Here is a 20,874-nt window from a genome sequence, read left to right on the forward strand (position 1 = left end):
TTTCCGGTTATGTTGCCAGAACACGGGCAAATGCTTTTTGCTCTTGTTTTTGAGAGCATGTGGGTTCTTCACCCTGTACACCACGCTTGGCTTTATCATGTGGCCTGCAGCATTGCCACACAGAGTCAGAGTCAACCTGTCCTTCCACGCTTTATGTCCTGGGTCCTGCTCTGCACATTTATGAATGTAGGTTCTGGTAGGCATCTTCTTCCAAAACAGCCCAGTTTCGTCACAACTGAAGACTTGCTTTGGGTGGTATCCTTTCTCCTTAATCAATTCCTTCAACTGTGCCCGAAATGTGGCCGCCGCTCCCTCGTCAGCAGACACAGCCTCTTCAGCCATGTTTACATTTTTCAGGCCAAACCTATTCCGAAATCTATGCAGCCATCCCCTACTTGCGAAAAATGGCTTGGTGTCACTGGTTCTAGGAGATCCCTTGCTAAAGTCTTCATACAGCCTCAGTGCTTTCCGACCCAGTATGTTACCATCCACTGGAACATGTTTTCGCTTCATGTTTTCCACCCACAAATTTAATGCCTTTTCCGTCTTGACTAAACATTTGTCACGCACTGTGGCCATGACTTTTGCCGTCTGAGGTGCCACAGCAATAGTAGCACGAATTTCTTTTTCTTTTTTCACAATTTCACGGATAGAAGTTCGTTCTTACCGTAAATCCTGGCCACCTCAGCATAGGATTTTTTTTCTTTCCCTATTAAATCGAGAATTTTCACCTTTTCGCTTAGAGGCAGCACCTTACGACTTCTCTTTGGCACATCCGTTTTGCCGCTGGAACTCTTGCGCTTTGGGGCCATTTTTAAGCAAAATTAGGGTTACTTGAACACAAGCACTGGATACCGCGAGAGTTGATCCGATAGCCCAGGCGACGACTAAGTGACTAATGGCCGGGGAGCGCAACCAGCGTGGATCCGCCGCACAAAGGGTCGATTGCCGTCCCGGGAGGGATTGCGCGAGGTTTCACCACGTTACTCAGAACCGTGCACAATTTAAATTATAAATGTCGGACCGCGATCAGCCGCGGTTAAGTGAAACCGCGGGAGCTGAACCAGCGGATTCGGGGGTCCTGCTGTAAAAGCGTCATGTTGAGCGGCAGCGCACCTCGGAAAACCGCTTGCAGAGGGGGTGGTTTCCGGCTGCCCGCAGGGGAAAGGGGAGCCTGAGCGCGGGGGCCTTGCGCCCTGCAAAGGGGGCTCTCCTGGTGTCCTCACCGCGCAGACCTTTGTCTCCAACATCGCTGCCTCTGGAGGAGAGACCATCCCGCCCGCCCCGCGCTCTGCATCGGCCGCATCCTGACTTCTTTGTGCGTTAAATTGCTCTCCTTTCCGGTCTCAATGCAATAGGATGGGGTGGGAGTGCGGGACCATCGCTAGGATGCGCTGCGCACGGGACCCCTTGATCTGGGGAGGGGCTTAGTGCGCATTCCCCGCTTGCTCCCTCCAACCATCCCGACCGGCTCTCCAGGTCTCCTTCTCTCCCCGCCCCACCCTTGAACCCGGTTCTCTCTTCTAACTCACCCGCTCCTTGCAACCTTTGCATTACCAGCTCTGCAATCCAAATTTCTGAGAGATCGTGCAAAAATCCCAAATCTCAGGAGGGAGGGGGCGGGACAGGAAGAGGGTCCTTTTTTTGGCACTTCCCCACCTCTCGCATCTGATCCTCTCTAGGAATGAGCGCTCTCTCCGTTTAACCCCTTGAGCATTTTTGCGAAGGGGAAAAACGGACTCGGTGAGGCTGCCTGCGAAGAAAGAGCTGAAGGGCAGACCGAAGGTGCTGGCAACGTCGTACGGGAGTTGCATCGAGGACTTTTTTGGCTTGGAAACAGCCGCATCTCCGCCAGGCTGTGCGTTCGAATTCCACGCGCCCCACATTTTCTGGAAAGGCGCGGAGCGCATGAGCCGAGCTTTCGCTGCTTTGCTTCAGCCGTTTTCAAACTGCTCCCCACCCCACTTAAAAAAAAAAAAAAGGATTTCTGTCATTTCTCATTTCTTTCCCCAGGGAGCGAACCCATCCCACTGTGCAACTTCGGCCAAGAAAGGAGAAGCGTAAAGAGGGAGGAATCAAGCACCAAAATATACCCAGGAAGGAGAAACGATGCCAACGCCCAGAATTAAAAAAGAGAAAATAAAAATAATATCATGGGGCTAGGAGGAGAAAGAAATTTAGATCAATAATTAGTTACTGCTGCTGGCTGGGCATGATAGGAATTGTAGGGCTTTTTTCTGCCCAAACCTGTGTACGATTGCATTCTTGAGTAGGTAAGGACTCAGGGGCTAAAAATCTGGATGGTTATGATAAATTTCTTGGACTGAGTAAAAAATAAAAGATGGAACCCTCCTAGTTTTGCAGCTCTGGGGCTCAGGCGACTTGGATTCTATTCCCTGCTTCGCCAGAGAGTCAGCGGGTTGGGCCAGTCACAGACTCTCGGACCAACCTACCTCGCAGGGTTGCTGTTGTAGCAGGAGGAAAATGATGCAAGCAACTTTGAGTTCTTTATAAAGAAAAAAGATGGGATATAAATCTAATAAATATCAGTTGCCTTTACAGTGGTACCTTGGCTCACGGACTTAATCTGTTCCAGGACTCTGGTCGTGACCCAAATTGGTCGTGAGCCAAGTTAAATTTTCCCATAAGGTTCAATGTAAATAAGAGTAATCCGTTCTGTAACTATTTTTTTAATCAGAAAAATGCGAAGCAAAGTGACAAAGAACAACAAAGATTGCAGCCATCTCCCTGCCCCCCCAGCACAACCGCACTGGGGCAGGAAGAGTTGGGCACGAATGTGGGGAGGGGGGAGATGGCCAAGATCGCAGGTGCTTTCGTGCAGGAAAGCCGAGCGCAATCACAGGCGCGCTCGTGAAGGAAAGACGGGCTTGATCTTGGCCATCTCCCCCCTGCCCCCAGCACGATTGCGGCCATCTCCCCACTTGGGGGTGGGGGTGGGGCCGTGATCACAGTCGCTACCCAATGCGGAGTTCACGACCCGAGTGAATTTTTTTATGAAATTTTTGTTCGCGACCCAATTTGGTCATGAACTGAGGTGCTCGTGAGTCGAGGTAGCACTGTATATTGCTGTCTTATATTGTTATATTAATCTTTTTTACTTTAATGTACCACAGTATATTTCTTAACTGAATTTGTACACTGCCCAGGGAGCCCAGCGGGCTATGGGGTGGTATAAAAATGTGCATAATGATATAAACAGACAAATGGGATAACAGAAGTATTTCTTACATGTATTTTGGGGGCTTGCCAACCAGCCCTCCACTAACAAAGATTTTTAAAGATGGAATACAATCATCGTATCATAAATGTGCATCTGAGCCATGTGTGAAATATCTTCCCCATTTAATCTTTATATGAAGAATGGTCTATATATGGGATTTGTGGTGTTCCTTTTAACTTCAGTAGGCAATTTTCTGGCCCCAGCCAGCTTTGGACAAACACTTGAAGGCTGATCCAGGATGTACCTTTGGGTAATCTTTGAAATTCCTCAACTATACCATGCATAGTTTTCAAACGTTGAATGTTTGGGATTTTGCCTGCCAGTGAAAGCATACAGGCATTTGCCTCCCTGGAAGAACATGATTCTGCCAAGTAATGACCAGCCCTTGTGTTCTTAGATAACCAAAATTTCACTCCTCACCTCACCTCACCTCTTCCCCTTCCCCTTCCCCTTCCCCTTCCCCATTTTTTTCTTGAGCAGGTTTTCCCAATGCGATTCTGAAGAAGGCAGAAGGAAATCCATGGGTTCCCCGTCCTTATGGCACCAAGAAAAGTAGGGTCTTCCCAGGTGTCCACTCAGGGGAGTGCTGGGCTCATTGTACTCAGGAAATGAGTAGTGGCTGAATTTGCACACAGGGGTAAGCTAGAGCTCCGGAGAATTCTGGCACTTCACTTGGGAGCTGTCCGGTGACACACGAAACCTGTTTGGTATGGCTTTGCTCCTCTGTGCTGCACCCATCTTTAAACTAACCGGGATTGGTTTGTTTAGCACGCCTGTCGAACTAGGGATCCTGGCAGGCATGGCAGAGAAATCCACAGTGGATTCCAGTAAGTTCTGGTTTCTATGCATTGGACCTGCAGCTTCTGTAATAGAGTGCCTTTTTCAAGTTGGCTTGTTGACACCTTTTTCCCCCTAACTTTCGAGGAGGATTCGCACTAAGGCACATTACTGGAGGATCACAATCTCATCTAAGAGCCCTGCAGACTGCACTGAGCAAGCAATCGGGAGCACACAACAAATGCCTCGCGTAGAAAACTCACCGAGTTTGCTACTGCGACTATTACAATTGAAATAGAAATCCAGTTTGATGAGACATAGCCAGAGTAAAGGAGGGTGTTTTTAGGGTTACATCAAAAGCTGGAATCTGGTGGAACCTGGAGGACCTCTATTTCTTGCAGAGGTGTGGGACCCCTGCAGAGAAGACTGTCTCTCGAGTAGTCACTTCAGTTTCAAGGACCAACAGAAACCTGCATGGCTCTTTGCGATTTGCCAGAGGTTGAGGCTGGAGCTGTGTTTCCCAGCCTTGCCAAGGAGATGCCAAGAACCAAGATCTTTCCAACGTTAATCACCATTGAATTGCTAGCACTCTGATTTTTGTATTTTTCATGTATGTATTCTTTAAGGACAGGTGGTTTTATGCTGGTAAGCCAGACTTACCTTTCCATTTAAACTAGAAGGATTATTTCTCATTGAATTAGATTTGCACTGCAACCCTATACCTGCCTGGGGGTAAGTCCCACTGAACTCAGAGGGGCTTACTCAGAGGGCTGCACGCTAAAAAGCTTACAACCATAAAAGGCATTGTATGATATTAGCTGTTTTTTGCCATCTAATGAATACAAGAGACTGCAGTTAGCTCTGCTATTAGCTCTGTATGAGTGGAGCTGGGGGTCAGACTAGATGACCTGGGGAACCCCTTCTGACTCACTATGTGTCTGCATTATTGCAAAGGAAATGTTGGGTATTTTCAGTGAACACCATTGCTGCTTTTTGTTTAAATGAAAAAATGTATTGAAAAGATCTCAGACATGTGTCCTCTGGCTTCCTGACATTGTCTGGACAGAGTCCCTGCTCTCAGGCTGCAGGAAATGGCCTTTCCGATGAAGTGCAGGGTGTGGAGAAGGGTGTTGGTGGCAGAGATTGCTGGCATGCCATGCATCATACTCTGGATGCGTGCAAGCCCCTTACCCTCCAGGCTTACGTGTCCCAAGCGAAGAGAGCACCCTTACACTTACACACACACACACACACACACACACACACCATAGATTATATGACTGTTGTCATCTACTACTGAGTCTTTAAGCCTATCCCCATCCACATCTATCCCAACCCCATTGAACTGAATGGGGCTACTTTCTGAATAGGAAAAAGTACTGTACTGTGAATGTCTGTGTAAAACTATGATTGAATCTAACCCAGTGGAGACTTGATTATCTCTTAAGTAGAGAAAATGAACCCTTTGTGGGATGTAGGTGTTGCTTCCATCTTTATGGACACGTACAGAACTGAGAAGTGACTTCTGTTCTGTAAGTAGGACCTGTTTCTCAGGTATATGCTGGACTGAGGTTGACCTTTGTTTTGTGAAGACAATGAGATGCTAACTAAAATGGGTTCATTCAGCAAAGGGGCTGCTTTCTCAAAACCAATGCTTTTTTTGTCATAGAATGCACCGGAATGGAGTTTCGGCACCTTTTTTCAACAGATTTTCCAAGTTTTAAAAGTAACTTTTGAAAATTTGATGTTTGGTCCACGTGGATTCGAATCACCCTGTCAAGCGTAGCAGGTTCACGGCAAAATCATTAAAACGGTGCATGCGGGCTGCTTGTGTGTCGAATCCGATGCACGAGCGCTTCGTCCGCACTGGTTGTGATGGCGCTGCTCGGCTTGTGGCGCTGCTCGGCTTGTGATTGGTTGTGTGGTCGCACGCGGAGTGTTTACTGCGGGCGGTGACTGTTATGTTTCATTACACAAGTGAGCCAGCGTCAAATTTTCACTGGGCCATGAAACTTTCCAGTTGACCTGGAAAGCTGGTCACTTTTCCAATCCGAAGCTTTTCTCACACATTTGCTATGGAAAAAAAAGTGAGGGATTTTCCCCCTTTGTGTTTGAGAGCACTTTAGAAATTTAAAAAAAAATCCACATTACACTATAGTTTCTATGTCTTGGGCTAGGAGTTCCATCAACCTTCAGCCAATGAACCTGGGATAATGGGATTTGCAGTCAAACATATCTGGAGAGTACTAGGTCCAGGAATGGTAACTAAGCTGCCTACAAGTCAAAAAGGAAATTTCAGCAAATGCTGTTTAAGTTGATCCCCCAAAATTTATACCACAATAAGCCTGTTAGCTTTTCAGGTACCACATTACACTTCCTTGTTGCTACTATGTCAGACTAACAAGGAAGCTGTTTCTACTAAGACAGGATTCAGACAACAGAAACCAGTTCTTGCTAAACCTTGGAGCTCTTGTTGGAAGGCAGGTTACTGGGTTATCTGAACCCAGAAACCATTGTGTGTTAACTATGAACAACCCACGAAGCAAACCGGTAGTTTATGGGTTGTGAACTATGGGTTGTACACATCTGAGTGTGGATGTAAACCCAGCCTAAGGTTGTAACCCTTCACAATTACCATTTTTTGTTACAACTAATTTTTACACCATTTATCTTTAAACATTTAAGGCAGTGGTGGGTTTATGCACAGATGCCCAGGTGTAATCCAGCCTGCCTTCAAGCTGTTGCCCTTCAGATGTTTCTTACTACTGAAAGAAATTCTACTGAAAGACGTAGTGGCGGCCATCAATTTGGGTGGCCCTAAAAGTGGACTTGGCAGATTCCTGGGAGTAAAAAGCCTTATCAATGGCCACCGGTTCCGACGGCTGTTTGTTCTGTGTACACCAGTGGCTGGGGAACATGGGCAGGAGGTGTTATTCCACTTTTGTGCTGGTTGTGGGAGCCCATGGATAGCTTAGTGGGGCTAAGGGTGGGATTCAGTGTGCGTGACTGCTGCGCAGAGCGCGAACAAAATCAAGAAAACCAAGAAAAGGCAGCTGTGGGCAACCTGAGGGCACAAGGAACTTCGGGGCCACGACTGAGCATGCTCCAGCTATTAGCGTGGTGCGTATTGCTGTATCATAATAGAAGTCCGGGGGGGGTCCCCCCCCCCCCCGGAATCCTTTCTTCCCCCGCTCTGTTTATGCACTCAGCCTGGCCTATCGCCTCTCGTCGGCTCGCGCAAGAGAACCCGCTCGGAGTCGCCCTGCAAAGAGAGGCTGCGTAACAATAAGCAAGGTACGGACTTTCTCCAGAAGTAAAGCCTTTTTTTCTTTTTTTGTGCGCTGCTTAAAGGCGGCCTGGGAAACTCTTCAAGAGTGCATCAATTAGAGCAGGCTGGGACTCGATCGCTCCTTTCTCTCTCCGAGCCCCAGCATCTATTACCCAACACGCATCGCTCCTTCCCGGCAGGGCCGGTGATAGGGTGGTGGGCAACCCCCTCAGATATTTACAATTGCAAAGAAGCAGGATCAAATCATTGCAGAGCCCTGATCTACAAGAACAACAAAAACAGCTCCGATTCCTAGGGGCCAGCTGCTTAGTATTAAGGCTCTTGGTAGCCTTCCTGCTCTGTTCTTTCTCTCTCCCTTTCTTTTTCCTCTTGTTTCATTCATATTTCCCGCATGGATTTAACAAAGACTCTTCGAAATCTCTAGCGTAACGGTGCATTTTTTAAACCAGCCTTTTCATTCCTTCCCCCTTTACAGTACTTTTGGCTCCATGCCTAATAGGGGAATTTTGGAACTTGTAATACTTTTTCTGCCCAAACATTCACACAACAGTGGTGGTGAGAATGTTGGACTGGGAGATCCAGGCTCTAGCCCCCATTTAGCTATGATGCTCCAAGCCAGGCTCTCTCAACCTGACCTACCTCACAGGATTGTTGTTGTGAGGATAAAATGGAACTATGTTAGCCTCCTCACAAGGGGAAAAAGATGGAATAGAAATGCAGTTTTAAAGCAATAAAAGAACAAAGTGTCTTGTAGAACTTAAAAAGGAGCCAGTATATTCTGTCATCATCTTTTATGAACGATGTCCATCAAATGCTTGACTTACATGTGTAATGCTAGTGACTTGAAGTCACAACTGAAATACAGAAAGCACATGCTGATGATGCAGAGGCGAGGAAAGGTGTGTAAGAGAAAATGTCGCTCTGTACATCAAAGAGGACATTTAAGCAGACTAGAAGACCTAAAAGGGCAGAACCCCCTACAGGTGACAATACTTGACTCCAAAAGTAATTTAGTACTAGGAACACGCAATCGTCTTCCAGAGCAGGACACTTGGAATGGTCTTGAGATGGAAAATGAAAATAGGGAGGCCTTCAATTGGAGGAATTTAATAATGGGGGATTGCAGTTACCCTTACGTTGAATGGATAAATGCAGTCATAACAAAGAGGTTACATCCCTCAGTGACCCAAATGGCTGTGCCCTGGAAGAGCTGATCATGGAACCAGCCAGAAGGAAGTCAACCCTGGATTTAATCCCAAGTGGTATCACCCAGGACCTTGTACAAGAGGTGTGTGTTGTTGAACCAATTGGAAACAGTAACCATGGTGCTTTCAGAGAAGTCCAACAAAAGAGGAAACTTCTCTAAAGGAGGGAACTGGGAAAAGGAAGCTGAAAGGGAAGTAGCCTGAAGTGCCTGATCCTGCCTAATTTTGGAAGCTAAGCAGGGCCAGGCCCGGGCAGAAGTGGGATGGGTGACTTGAGTGTATGATTCTATGATTATTGCTGTCAACTGCCTAGAGAGCTTTGGCTATGGGCAGTATAAAAAAATGTAATAATAATAATAATAATCAAGAGGGTTACATTGATTGAAAATGCTTGGAATTTACTTGGAACCATGGGAAAAGTGCCATCAATCCGTTTCAATGAGGGTTATAGATCTTTTTCCACTCCTAGGGAAGGTCACCAGCATGGTTAATGAGCAGGGTCAAGGATACTGTTAGAAGAAACAAATCTTCCAGACAATGGAAACCAACTCTTGGACTGGCCATCCAGGCTCCTCTTATGTTATTAATTATCCGATTAGCAACTGTCATTCATAAAGCAGTTGTTGGATAGAAGCACAGCTGTGTTCATGGCCTGATTATTTCATGTGGTGTGTGTGGTTTTTTTAAAACCCTTTCCCTCCTCAAGCTGCAGGTGAAAGAGCTGAAGCTCTTGAAGAATTGTAGTTTCAAGCTGGGATTGATCTTTGCAGTCCCTTTGTTGAAGAACAGCCCCTTCCAATCAGTGACAAAGTGCCCTGGGGGGGGGCTGTCATGTTCCCACACTGACCTTTGAATATTGCCATTTCTCTTCTCAGATCTGTGGTCATGCAGTATCTCTTTTGCATAGAGACTCGCCTTTTGGCCCCATATAAAGTGTGGCTGAGCATTGCTTGGAGGTGGTGGTCATTAAATCCAGACTAATGCCAAATCTTGGGCTATGCAATGTCCAGCCACTCGGCACATCAGTAGAGCAGAAACAGGTGGATATCAAAGTGGCCACTGCAGTGACCGTACTCATTTATGTGGGTGCAATGCAGTGCCTGGATCTACTGTATACATTTATTAATGGCACCCATTGGCCAGCCTTGGGACATTCACCCTCCCCTGAACTTAACTGTTGTTCTGTGCCATCAAGTCATCTCCAGCTTATGGCGACCCTGTGAATGAAAGCACTCCAAATCTCCTGCCCAGGACATCTCTGCTTACTCCCCTAAAGTGACTCATATTAATTAATAAAACGGACTGGCATCAACATCAGGCTTGTAAGTGGAGAGAAAAAGGAAGTGTGGGGAGATCCATTTTTCAAGGCCAGGAGAGGGTGGACACTAGAATGCAATTCAGGCCAGCCTGGACATTTATTTATTTATTTATTTATTTATTTATTTATTTATTATTTTTCGATTTATATCCTGCCTTTTTCCTCAAAGGGCTCAAGGCAGCATACATCATTCTCCTCCTCCATCTTATCCCCACAACAACAAACCTGTGAGGTGGGTTGGGCTGAGAGTCTGTGACTGGCCCAAAGTCACCCAGTTGGCTCCATGGCTGAGTGGGGACTAGAACCCGGGTCGCCTGAGTCCCAGTCCCGTGCTCTTAACCACATCCCTTGCTGGTGCTCTTCCCTTGAAGCTCTCATTTCTTCGACCAGTGGATGCAGCCAAAAGTCCTGCCTCCACCCTTGAGCGATCCAAGGGCTAAAGGCATTTGGAACCCAAAGGTTATTTCTTTATGGGTTAAAGAAGATCAACAGTGGTGGGAGAGAAGTTGGGGTCTCCCTGTAGGAATTTCCTTCTACGTAGCAATTGATGTACAGTCCATGATGAGATGAGCATGGTTTTTCCTGTGTCCCTTTGCAGTGGAAGGTCCTGATCACATCTTTGGGGTGGCAGGAAGAGTGAAAATAAGACCTAATTGATGCTAGAACACCTCATTTTAATAATAAGGTAGAATCTGGAAGTATCTCTCCCAGGAACAGACAACATAGTGCTGTCCATATTTTTGGCAAGCGCACCCATCAGCCATAGCCAGACTGGCCAGTGGTCAAAGATGGGAGCTGTAGTCCAAAAAATCGGGAGACCCAGCTTACTTGGCCCCGACCTCTTCTACCTTCTCTTTCTTCTGTCTCTATCTTTCCATTCAGATTTGTATTCTGTTTTTTCTCTAAAAAGCTTGAGGCACACAAGATAAAACTATTGCATGTTATCCTCACAACACACCTATAAGGTAGTTCAAGATAGCGGTGCTGGAGAATCCACCACAGATTCTGACTGGCAGATCCAGCAGCGAACTGGTGTCTTCTGAGCTGCACAAGCTTTTTGGACATTTGGAATGAATTCTTCACTTTCCAGAATTGTAGTCATACAAAAATATGAAACAGATGAAAAGTAAAAAATAGAATGGCAGAAGTCTATTTTCCCTCCATAGGCTAAAGTGTGAAAACGAGTGTTTGAAAGCATGTGTGCTTTTTCAGTTGTGCACGTTTGTGCCAGTATACACTTTTCCAACACAAATACAACTTTGGAAAAGTGAGGAAAATACGATTCCATCAATGAGTAGACAGTGGAACCAAAGATTCTTATCAATTTCTGAAATGCAGATGGAACAACTTTTACAAAATCCCGTACATCAGTAGGTTAGGCTGAGAAATGATGAGTTTCATGGCTCAGCAGCACTGCTTTAGCCTAGATTCTACTTTCCACTCTTATCTCAGATCACTGATTGGCGATAAGAAGGTATTTAAAGGTAATTAACCTTGAAGATATCAAGCTGTTCTAAATATTTGGCAGCCTGCATTTTCGTGCAGGGGGTGGGCATGACATTTGGGATGCTGTTTGAAAGTGCTGCCGAGTGATCCAGCCCTGCTGGGGTCTGCATAGACTTTCAGACTTTTTTCCTGCTTGCATTTCAGTTGCCTTTAGCCTTAGGGCAAGCGATCAGTTCAGGCCTCTGGCAAGAGAAACCTGCCCTTCCTTCCCCTGGCAGCTTGCTGGGCGGGAAAGGAGCCGGAGGGAGAAGAGGGGTGGCAGCTTCACTCTGCCAAAGGATAGGGCCAGCCCTGGGCCGGCCCAGTTCTGCCTAGGCCACGCCCACCACAGTGTGGCCTCCCAGATGCGCTGGAGGGAAGGCAGCTCTTGCCAAGAGGAGGAAGGCCCCTCCCAGAGATCCACAGAGCCAGGTGGGGGCATCGGCATCAAGGGTAGGCATGGCGGGGCACCTGCCGAGGGCCCACTGACAGAGGTCCCCAGGAGTTGCTGCTCCTCTTTGTGGGTAGCAAGTGGGAGCCATCGTGAGAAAAGAGATGAGCTGCCGATAGTCTTGGTGATGAAAGACAGACTCCCTGAGTGGGGGGCCCATCGGCAGTATCTGGCCCAGTGAACCGCCAAAACCTGGCGCTTGCACCAGCCTAATTTCAGGCAGTGCACGAACTCTTTTGACGATCCTCTGCATGATTTCCAGCTGGTGCTTACCTTTCTTGTTGTTGGCTTTATTGGATTTTGTAAATTTGGAACTGGGAAAAATGCACTGTTATTGCAGCATGTGAAGCATTACCCTCCATACTAATAGCACACTCATTCTCTTGAGGGTGTAGATCTGATCTTAACCCCTTTGTTTCAGTTCCAATGAATGCATTAGCCCAGCAGTGCTTGCTGCCAGAATCTGCCAGGATCTTCCCCTGGTGGCCAGGACCAGACTCTCACCTTAATATTTGCAGGATAGGTTCCAGGCTGTGCTGGAGTTCTCTGCCTCCTGATGAGTGTCCACTGGGAGCCCTGGGGAAGAACTCTTCCCTCCGGAAGTGGCCTCAGCACCGCAGGTCGTCCGGTTTGCTGCAGTGCTTGCGTCTTGCCACCAGTATCCTGCCTCGCTGTCTTACCTCAGCCACACGGGGCCTCTTGCCGCCTGTGGTGTGGTTCAGCTCCTGCACCTTGCCTGACCCTTGCTGCGTTTGGTTCCTGTTGTAGCCTGCCTTTCCGCGTTGCCCCAGCAGTGCAGGTTTACCTGCCAGCCGTGGTGCAGTGCCCGTGTCTTGCCTTACCCTTGCCACGTATCCTGTCCCGTTATTCTGCCTTAAGGAATCTGCACCTCGGCTCGGCTTCCTGTTCTTGACCAGGTCCCGGTTCTGCCCTGATACATATTTCTGGCTCCTGACCTTGGCCTATGACTTGGACTTGGCATTGAACCTTACTTTTGGACCTTGTACTCTCCAAGTTCTGTTACCCCAGTCCTGGTGCCTCTGTCTTGTGTCTCAGCACCCACATCCCAGCCCTGGACCTGACACTTGCTCACTCATATGCAGGCAAATACGCCACTCTCTGCCAGCTTAGCTACTTCTACAAAATGATGCTCAGCACTTGACTTTGCCAGCGAAGCTGGCTGGAAATGAGAGGCAGTCACCAAGACTGACTGACGGTGATTTTGTCTTTCAGATGCCAGTGAATTTCAAGGAGGTTGCTGTCTATTTCCCAGATGACCACGGATCTTTGCTGGATCCAGACCAGAAAACCTTATACAAGAGCACCATGCAGGAAAACGGTGGGAATGCAGCCTTTCTTGATTAAGAGCCCTTTTCTGCAGATGTTTGAGGGTTGACAACATTGCTTTTTCAACCCATATATGCATGCATTGTCCCCTCTGTTAAGGCTGCGAGAGTGCCGATTCTTTCGTAGGCAAAACAGCTCCACCAGAGGTGTCAGCAGGCTCAGCCAAATTTCAAAGCTTGCAGATGAAACCTTTCAGAACAGCCAGCTGAGGGCAGAAAGGGGTGCTGTGGTGAAGGGGTGCTGGCAGAATTTTGAGGGACAGGGCTGAAAACCACAGTGGGAGAAGGAACAGCCTGAAGTGGCTGGAAATGTAAATTGAATTTTGATTTAAGTGAAAAGCTGGTTTGGTTGAAGGGAGGAAACAAATGTAGTTGGTGTTGGTCTTTGAGAGGCAAAATTGTACATATAAAGTGTGAAGCTGCCTCATTTTGAGTTAGTCTACTGTTGCAGCCTCATCTACTTTGACTGGCAGGGTGAGGCTGATTGATGATGGTTCAACAATTTAAAATCATTAAAGGAACATTCTAGAACTGAAGATCTGAAGTTCACCAAAGATGCACTTCCTGACCACCGGAAATCAATTTAGAGATTGAGAAGCCTTTACCTGCACTGCTTCAAGCCTCTGTTCAGGCATGAGTCCTAGAAATGTACACCACTCCTCATTTCTTAGAAAAGAAAAGAAAAGAAAAGAAAACCACGATGCAAAGAAAACATAGCCCTTTAGGTGTGGGCAGATGTCAGGGTGGTAAAAACTATTTTTTTAAATCATGAGGATCAGCAATGAGAACAAAAATGGAAGCTTGTGGGGGATATTTAGGAGCATATGTTCAGCCCATGGATTTGTTGACCATCTTTGATCTGAACTCACGATCCTTTCCACTCTTGGTTTTCTCCTGGCTTTCTTAGTCTGAGAAGAAGCCCATATTGTCTGGACACTTTGGGGTTGTTCTTATTGTTAACCACTGTGAATTGGAAATTTGTGCTGACCTACTGCAGGTCACTCAAAGATCTCCCCTGATTTCCCCATCCACTGTAGCAGCATGTTTAAAAGTTAAATTAGGTTATTTCTTTAAAAAGTTAAATTTAACACATGAAAGAAAAAAACCATATGAATGAGCAGTGGGCAACTCCAGATGTTGTTGAACTACAGCCTCATCATTCCTCACCATTGGCCAGGCTGTTGGAGTCCAACATCTGGAGTCTGCATTTTCCACAGTTGTGATACAAATGCTCAAGTGTAGAGGAAGCTTCATAGAAAATGGAAAACCAGAGACACCATATGGAAAAGGAACTGCAGGGTCTTCTGGTATAAGCTAGAGAGCATGTGTGTATACACACACCCCAAACCTGGTTCATTTCTGGATAAAAAGTGGGAACATGTCCATAAATCTTTGTTGTGTTCCAACAGGTAATGGACAAATAAATGACAACACGAAGGCTGTTGAGAGGCAAAGTTCTGAGCAGGACCAGCAAACGGATGCATCAGAAGTTGTTTCCCAAGGTCCTGAGAAAGGAGGAGCAGCTTTGCATCATCACAGGCTAGAGAAGCTTCTGAAAAGTCACCTAGCAAGGAGAATTGATCATTCAGGGAGTCCCCAGGATCCTGGAAAAAGCACAGCCCGAAAGCGGATGCGCAAATCGCAGGGCCCGAGGACATGCAACGAGTGTGGCAAGACCTTTGCTCAGGCCTCAAACCTTCTGGCACATAAGCGGATCCACACAGGTGAGAAGCCATACAAGTGTGTGCATTGTGGGAAAAGCTTCACCGAAAGGTCCAACCGCAACAGGCACCAGAGGACCCATTCAGGAGAGAAACCCTATAAATGCGTTGATTGTGGGAAAAGCTTTAGTTTTAGATCTGACCTCATTAGGCACGGGATCACCCATACAGGAGAGAGACCATATAAGTGCTCAGACTGTGGGAAAAGCTTTAGTCATGCCTCAACCCTGATTAGGCATGAGAATATCCATACAGGAGAGAAGCCCTATTCCTGTACGGACTGTGGGAAAAGCTTCACGCAGAGCTCATCCCTTCTTGCGCACAAAAGGCTCCATACTGGAGAAACACCCTTTGTATGCCCCATTTGTGGGGAAAGCTTCAACTGGAAGTCTCACCTCGTTACACATAAAAGAACCCATACAGGAGAGAGACCGTACAAATGCTCAAAGTGTGGGAAAAGCTTCATAGAGAAGTCCAAACTGAATAGGCACCAGAGGACGCACACAGAAAAGGAACTTCATGAATGTGCGGAATGCGGGAGGACCTTTAGCATTCGATCCAACTTGATCCGGCATGAAATAGCCCACCGAGGAGCAAAATCCTATACCTGCCTCAGCTGTGGGAAGAGCTTCAACCAGGCATCGAAGCTGATGCGGCATGAGAGGATACATACTGGAGAGAAGCCCTTTGCCTGTTCCGACTGTGGGAAAAGTTTTAGCCAGACCTCAGAGCTCCTCCGGCACGAGAGGATCCACACTGGGGAGAAACCCTATAAATGCTCCATCTGCGGCAAGTGCTTCAATCGGAGGTCGCACCTCAACACGCACGAGGCGACGCACCTCGGAGGGCAGCCGTGCGAGTGGGCAGAGGGCCACGCCAGCTGCAACAACCATTCACTCCTGATTGCAGGCATGAGTGTACCAGAGCCGGTCGGTGCGGAGGGACTTCCCTGCAGGTGCTGCGGCAGCGAGAAAGCTTGTGGCCGCAGCTCCCTCCTCATCGCAGGAGTCAGCCCACAAATGCCTTTAGGAGGCCAACTCTATGAATGGCCCAATAACGAAACAAGCTACAGTCATTGCTCGCTCTTTCTTACAGGTGTGAATCTGCAAGGCGGACTCCTTGCAGGAGATCAGCCCCATAATGGCGATGGGGAGACAAGCTATGGACACAACCCTCTCTTCATTAAAGGCATGAAAGAGGGGAACCTTGAGGGAAGCCAGCTGTATAAGTGCGGAGACGGCGGCGGAAGCTGCCGTGGTGATGCCTCGCCCCTTATCGCATTTGTGGCAGCCCAGAGAGAAGACAACGTGTTTAACTGCCCCGAGTGTGGAAAGACTTTCAGCTGGAAATCACACTTCATCAGACACAAGCGGATTCACACGGGGGAAAAGCCCTATGGCTGCCCCGACTGTGGGAAAAGCTTCAATCGAAGGTCACACCTTGTTCGGCACAGGAGGATCCATGCCGGATTGAAGCCGTATGGCTGGACCGAGGGAGATGCCTCCCTTCAGGATCCAGCACTGTTAAACCCGAACGGATCTAGACCAGAGGGAACTCATATAAGCACACAACTTGTTGGGGGCGCCTTTTCTGTAACTCGTACAATATTGCAGACTGGAAAGTTCGATCAGCAGCAAAACAGTAGGAATGTACAGTGACAACATCTATAGGACCAAACATTGAAAGAACCCATCCAGGAGCGAAACCTTGCGTGAGGAAAACCTTTGGTCATGCGTTAGTTCTTCTTAGATTTGGAATACATCTGCAGGAGAAGTTATACCACTAGTTCACACAAGGTTGCAGGCCGAGTTCGGGCACAGTAACAACTTTGGTTGTCCTGTTGCGAGAGAGACAAAGGGAGTGTGACCCTGTTGATACTCCTGGACTGCTTGGTGGCTTTTGATAACATCAGCCATAAATCCTCCTAGGGTGACTGTGTGAGAGGAGATTAGGGGATCCGGCTTTGCAGTGGCTCCCCTCCTCCTTGGATGGTTGGCTCCAGAAGGTGGTGCTTGGGGAATATTGGTCAGTTGCTTGGATTCTCCAGTGTGGGGTTCCTTGTCCCCCACTTGCTGCAATAGCTACATGAAGCCACTGAGTGATCTGGAGTTTCGGGGTTCGTTGCCATCTGTTTGCTGATGACGTGCAGATCTATTTCTCCCTTTCTTCTTCCGTGCAGATGAGGCTGTCGATGTGCGAAATCAGTGCCACTCTGGCTACCAGAGTGGAGTTGACAAGGGCTGACAGACTAAAGCTCCATCCAGAAATGACTGAGATGCTGTCAGTGAGTGGTTCTCTTGTTTGGATGGAGGGGGCTTGGCCTGCTTCGGATGGGGTTGCCGTCCCCTGGAAGAAGTGGGCTCATAGCTTGGCGGTGCTCCTGGATCCAACTTTGCCACTTGGAGCTCTGGTGGCCTCAATGGCACAGAGTGCCTTGTACCCACTTTGGCTGGTCGACAGCCTGGTTTTAGTAATCTACACTCTGGTCGTCTTTTAGCTAGATTGGTGCAATGCGCTGTACGTGGAGCTGACCTTGAAGACTGCAGCTTATGCAAAATGTGTAAGCCGGACAGACAACCAGAATGAGAAGGTCTGAGTCATGTAACTCCAGTTCAGGCCCACTTGCGGGAGCCACTTATGTGCTTCGAAGCCTGAGTCAAGGTGCTGGTTTTCACCTATAGAGCCCTTCACTGTTTTTGGATCCTCTGCAACACCTGATGGAGTGCCTCTCAGCTACATACAGTCTACCTGGACATTGCCATCAACCTCCAGGGCCTTCTTCCACTTCCAAGGGAGGTTTGGTTGGTGGCAACAAGGAAGAGGGTCTTTTCTGTGGCAGCCCCCAAATTATGGAATGATATCCCCACCGAGACTCACCTGGTGCCAGTTTGACCATCCTTTTGGCACTAGACTAGCACCACCCTCTGCATTTTCCTTTGAAGCCCTTGGACATTCTTCCAAGATCTGTGCCAAGGCATTCAAAGGCTTTAAATAGCATTGGGAGGCAAAGTCAGCTGTTTTAGGAGGCCCAGCTATAAGAACCATCTTAGTTGTTCAAGTTAAAATTTGGCTTTGAAGTTTTTAGTGAATCTTATGATTATTTTACTGTTATTTATTTTATATAAAAGCTTGCCACCTGCCAGAGAAGCCTATTCTGAGAGAAGCCTTAACAACACCCTTCAGCAGCTTGGTGCTCTCCAAGGTGTGTTGGACTACAACTCCCAGCATGCCCCAGCCAGCCATTACATGCACATGAGTCTGCTGAGTCCAGTGTATAGTTAGTCACCCATTATTACCCATTGGAATATCCATCTAGGATGGAATATCTAGACTGAAGACCTGTAGATATTTCTCAGTTTATTTATGGAACTGCACAGTGGGATTATCAGCCATCAATTGGAGACAGAACCTTACTGATTACATCTAAATTAATCTAGGTATGATTTTCTTTCAAGAAAATAGTGGATGCATTTTCCTTTCAACCCCTTGGAAATTCTTCCGAGATCAGAAATAGGGAACTTTTAGTCCTCCACATGTTGATTCCAACTCTATCAGCCATTGTCAGAAAAGGTTGTAGTTTACAACAACATCTGGAGGGCTGCAACCTCCCAAGTAGATGACAGAGTAAGACTGTCTCTGGACTGAACCACTTGTGGCCTGTAGTTGAGGGAAATCAGATGGCGGAGTAATTTTCCAAATTAAACAGCTCAGCAAACTAGACGTCAGAGGGATAAGATTGTACCCTACCAATAAGATAGGCCTATTTTCTACATCCAAGGGATTTCTTGGGGAAGAAGACATACAACCAGGCCATCCTCCCGCCCTCTGAAGTGGTGCAGGCCAAGAACCCTCCCACCCCACTCTGCAGTGAAGTAGATCTGAAACCCATTTTGTACACCCGTTTCTGCACATCAAATGCTTCCCTTCAGGAGGTAACTCACATGTAGATGGTGATGTGGTGATCACACGTGTGTGTACACTGCTGTATGATTGCACCTTCTCAGCGCACCTACACCAGGTGTGCACACCTACACAAGGGTGTGTGATCATCTTTCTGCATGGTCATCTACCTCCTGTGTGCAAGCCAGCTGCATAGCATGTCCACCACCTGGTGCATGCAAGCGAGTAAGGGGCAGACTCCCAACACTCCCAAGTTTCCATCAGGCAGTTGGAAGGGGGCCATGGTTAAGGATTCTCCTTCCTCTTTGTAGTTCTCTACGTCTCCCCTTCAGATTTGCTTCCACGGTTCCCCAGTGTAGATTGACAACAGGGAGACAAGGGGAACTGCTAAAAATGGCACACCTCCATAATCCACGACCAGAAAACTTCTGTCAACAGCAAGACTCTGCTGGTGTCCACCATTATTTAGGGTCTCGAGGTTAACTAGCCTTAATTACATGTGGAAACAAAGTAATATGCAATCTTGATTTCCAGCACTACCAATAAGCATGCTCATAAATATTGTATTTTTATTGCTACAAGTCTGTTTATATCAGAACACATACTAGGCATAATGATTAAATCACCGACACTACAGCAACCAAACAGTTGGTTGAACTGCTAAATATTTTGTGGGTTTGGGTAATTATGAGTATTGCATATGGTGCATTTCCGTATTTTTGCTCCTACGTCTATGCTATGGCACTTCAAAGATATCAGGATGTTGGCTGCATTCGTTTCTTTTGTAGTAAATGTTCTTTTTTTGCATTTATCCATTACTTATTCTAAGCCTGACTAGAATTGTATTTAAATATGTTGACTTCCAACATGCAGGGGGCAGCTTTGGAAACATGCAATGTAGTCTGTATTTTGTGGGCTGATCTGTAATATAAAGCAGTAAGATTTTTTTTCTATTGACAATTTTTAAAGAACTTGTTTTAGACAAACACTACTGAAGCTTTGTTCTGTGTATTGCTATACATTTCATACTATAGCTTTTATGGAGCCCTTTAGTTACTTGCAGTGCTGCTTTCCCAGGAGCTGGTGGGCTCCAATCCCTCATATTCCCTGAGGCATTAATAGGGAATGATGGGAATTGTTGCAGTCCTGCAGCATCTGAACACCCAAGGTGGGAAAGCACTGTAAGAGCTTTCAAAGTGCTACACATTACTTCAGAAGTCTTCCCAACCACCCTACAAAGTTGATCGGTTACCTATAAACAGTGCTTTTTTGTAAAAGAAAAAGAAAAAGTGCCGGAACTCACATCTTGTTCATCTTTTATTTAGGTTTTTTTTTTTTTTTTTTTTTTTAGGGTAATCTTTTATTAGCAGGACCAGTGGTTGAGAAGTAATTAGTAATTTTTTTCATTTTTAAATTTGGGGTCACACTTTAACACTAAAAGTTAAAAAAAGATTTTCAATTCATCAACTTTTTTTAAAATAAAATTATTTACCTTTTGCACATAGCCAGTCACTCTACACACACCAATATTGTGTAATGAAACATAACGGTCGCAGCCCACAGTAAGCACTCAGCGCACAACCACACGACCAATCACAAGCCGAGCAGCACCACAAGCCGAGCAGCGCCATCACAACCAGCGCGGACACACAAGCAGCCCGCATGCACCATTTTAATGATTTTGCTGCCGACCTGCTACGCCCGATAGGGCGATTCAAAATCACGTGGAAAAATCCTTCGAAAAAAGGTGCCGGAACACCCTGCAGTGTGTGATGCCATCTCTACCTCCTTCAGTTTTTTCCCTCAAATACCACCTTTCTCAAGCTCCCTTTGCTTAGCACAGTCCCCTATTCCTAATTTCCCACAATCATATTTTAAGCACATGACCTTCCATCCTTCCGTTGTTTCTGCACCTGTACCTGCATGGTGGCAGGAACTGTCCTGTTTGTTTGTTTGCTAAGAACTGTAAGGAAGCATATACACGGATGGAGCTGCATATTTTTATTAACACCTCCTTGTGAGGAGCAGGGATGTGCCCTCATTTTATCCTCACAGCAATACTGTGAGATAGGCTAGCCCAAGAATTAGTGACTGGTCTAAGCAGCTTTCTGGCTGAGCTTGGATTTGAACCGTGGTCTTTC

The 20,874-nt window shown here is 46.9% G+C and overlaps 2 protein-coding genes across 2 annotated transcripts in view; one reads left to right on the forward strand and one right to left on the reverse strand.

Moving 5' to 3' along the window:
• Nucleotides 1-20,874, forward strand: part of LOC123017781 (zinc finger protein OZF-like) — a 69,453-nt gene that overhangs the window by 31,635 nt on the left and 16,944 nt on the right. The window contains exons 7-9 of the mRNA XM_044419350.1: nucleotides 14,766-15,281; nucleotides 15,450-15,663; nucleotides 16,204-16,291. Of these exons, the coding sequence (XP_044275285.1) occupies nucleotides 14,766-15,281; nucleotides 15,450-15,663; nucleotides 16,204-16,291 (818 nt within the window). The remainder of the gene's footprint in view (nucleotides 1-14,765; nucleotides 15,282-15,449; nucleotides 15,664-16,203; nucleotides 16,292-20,874) is intronic.
• Nucleotides 1-20,874, reverse strand: part of LOC123017780 (zinc finger protein 585A-like) — a 133,236-nt gene that overhangs the window by 12,917 nt on the left and 99,445 nt on the right. The window lies entirely within an intron of this gene.

Source organism: Varanus komodoensis, unplaced genomic scaffold, assembly GCF_004798865.1.
Source record: "Varanus komodoensis strain SLA01 unplaced genomic scaffold, ASM479886v1 scaffold102, whole genome shotgun sequence".
NCBI lineage: Eukaryota > Metazoa > Chordata > Lepidosauria > Squamata > Varanidae > Varanus > Varanus komodoensis.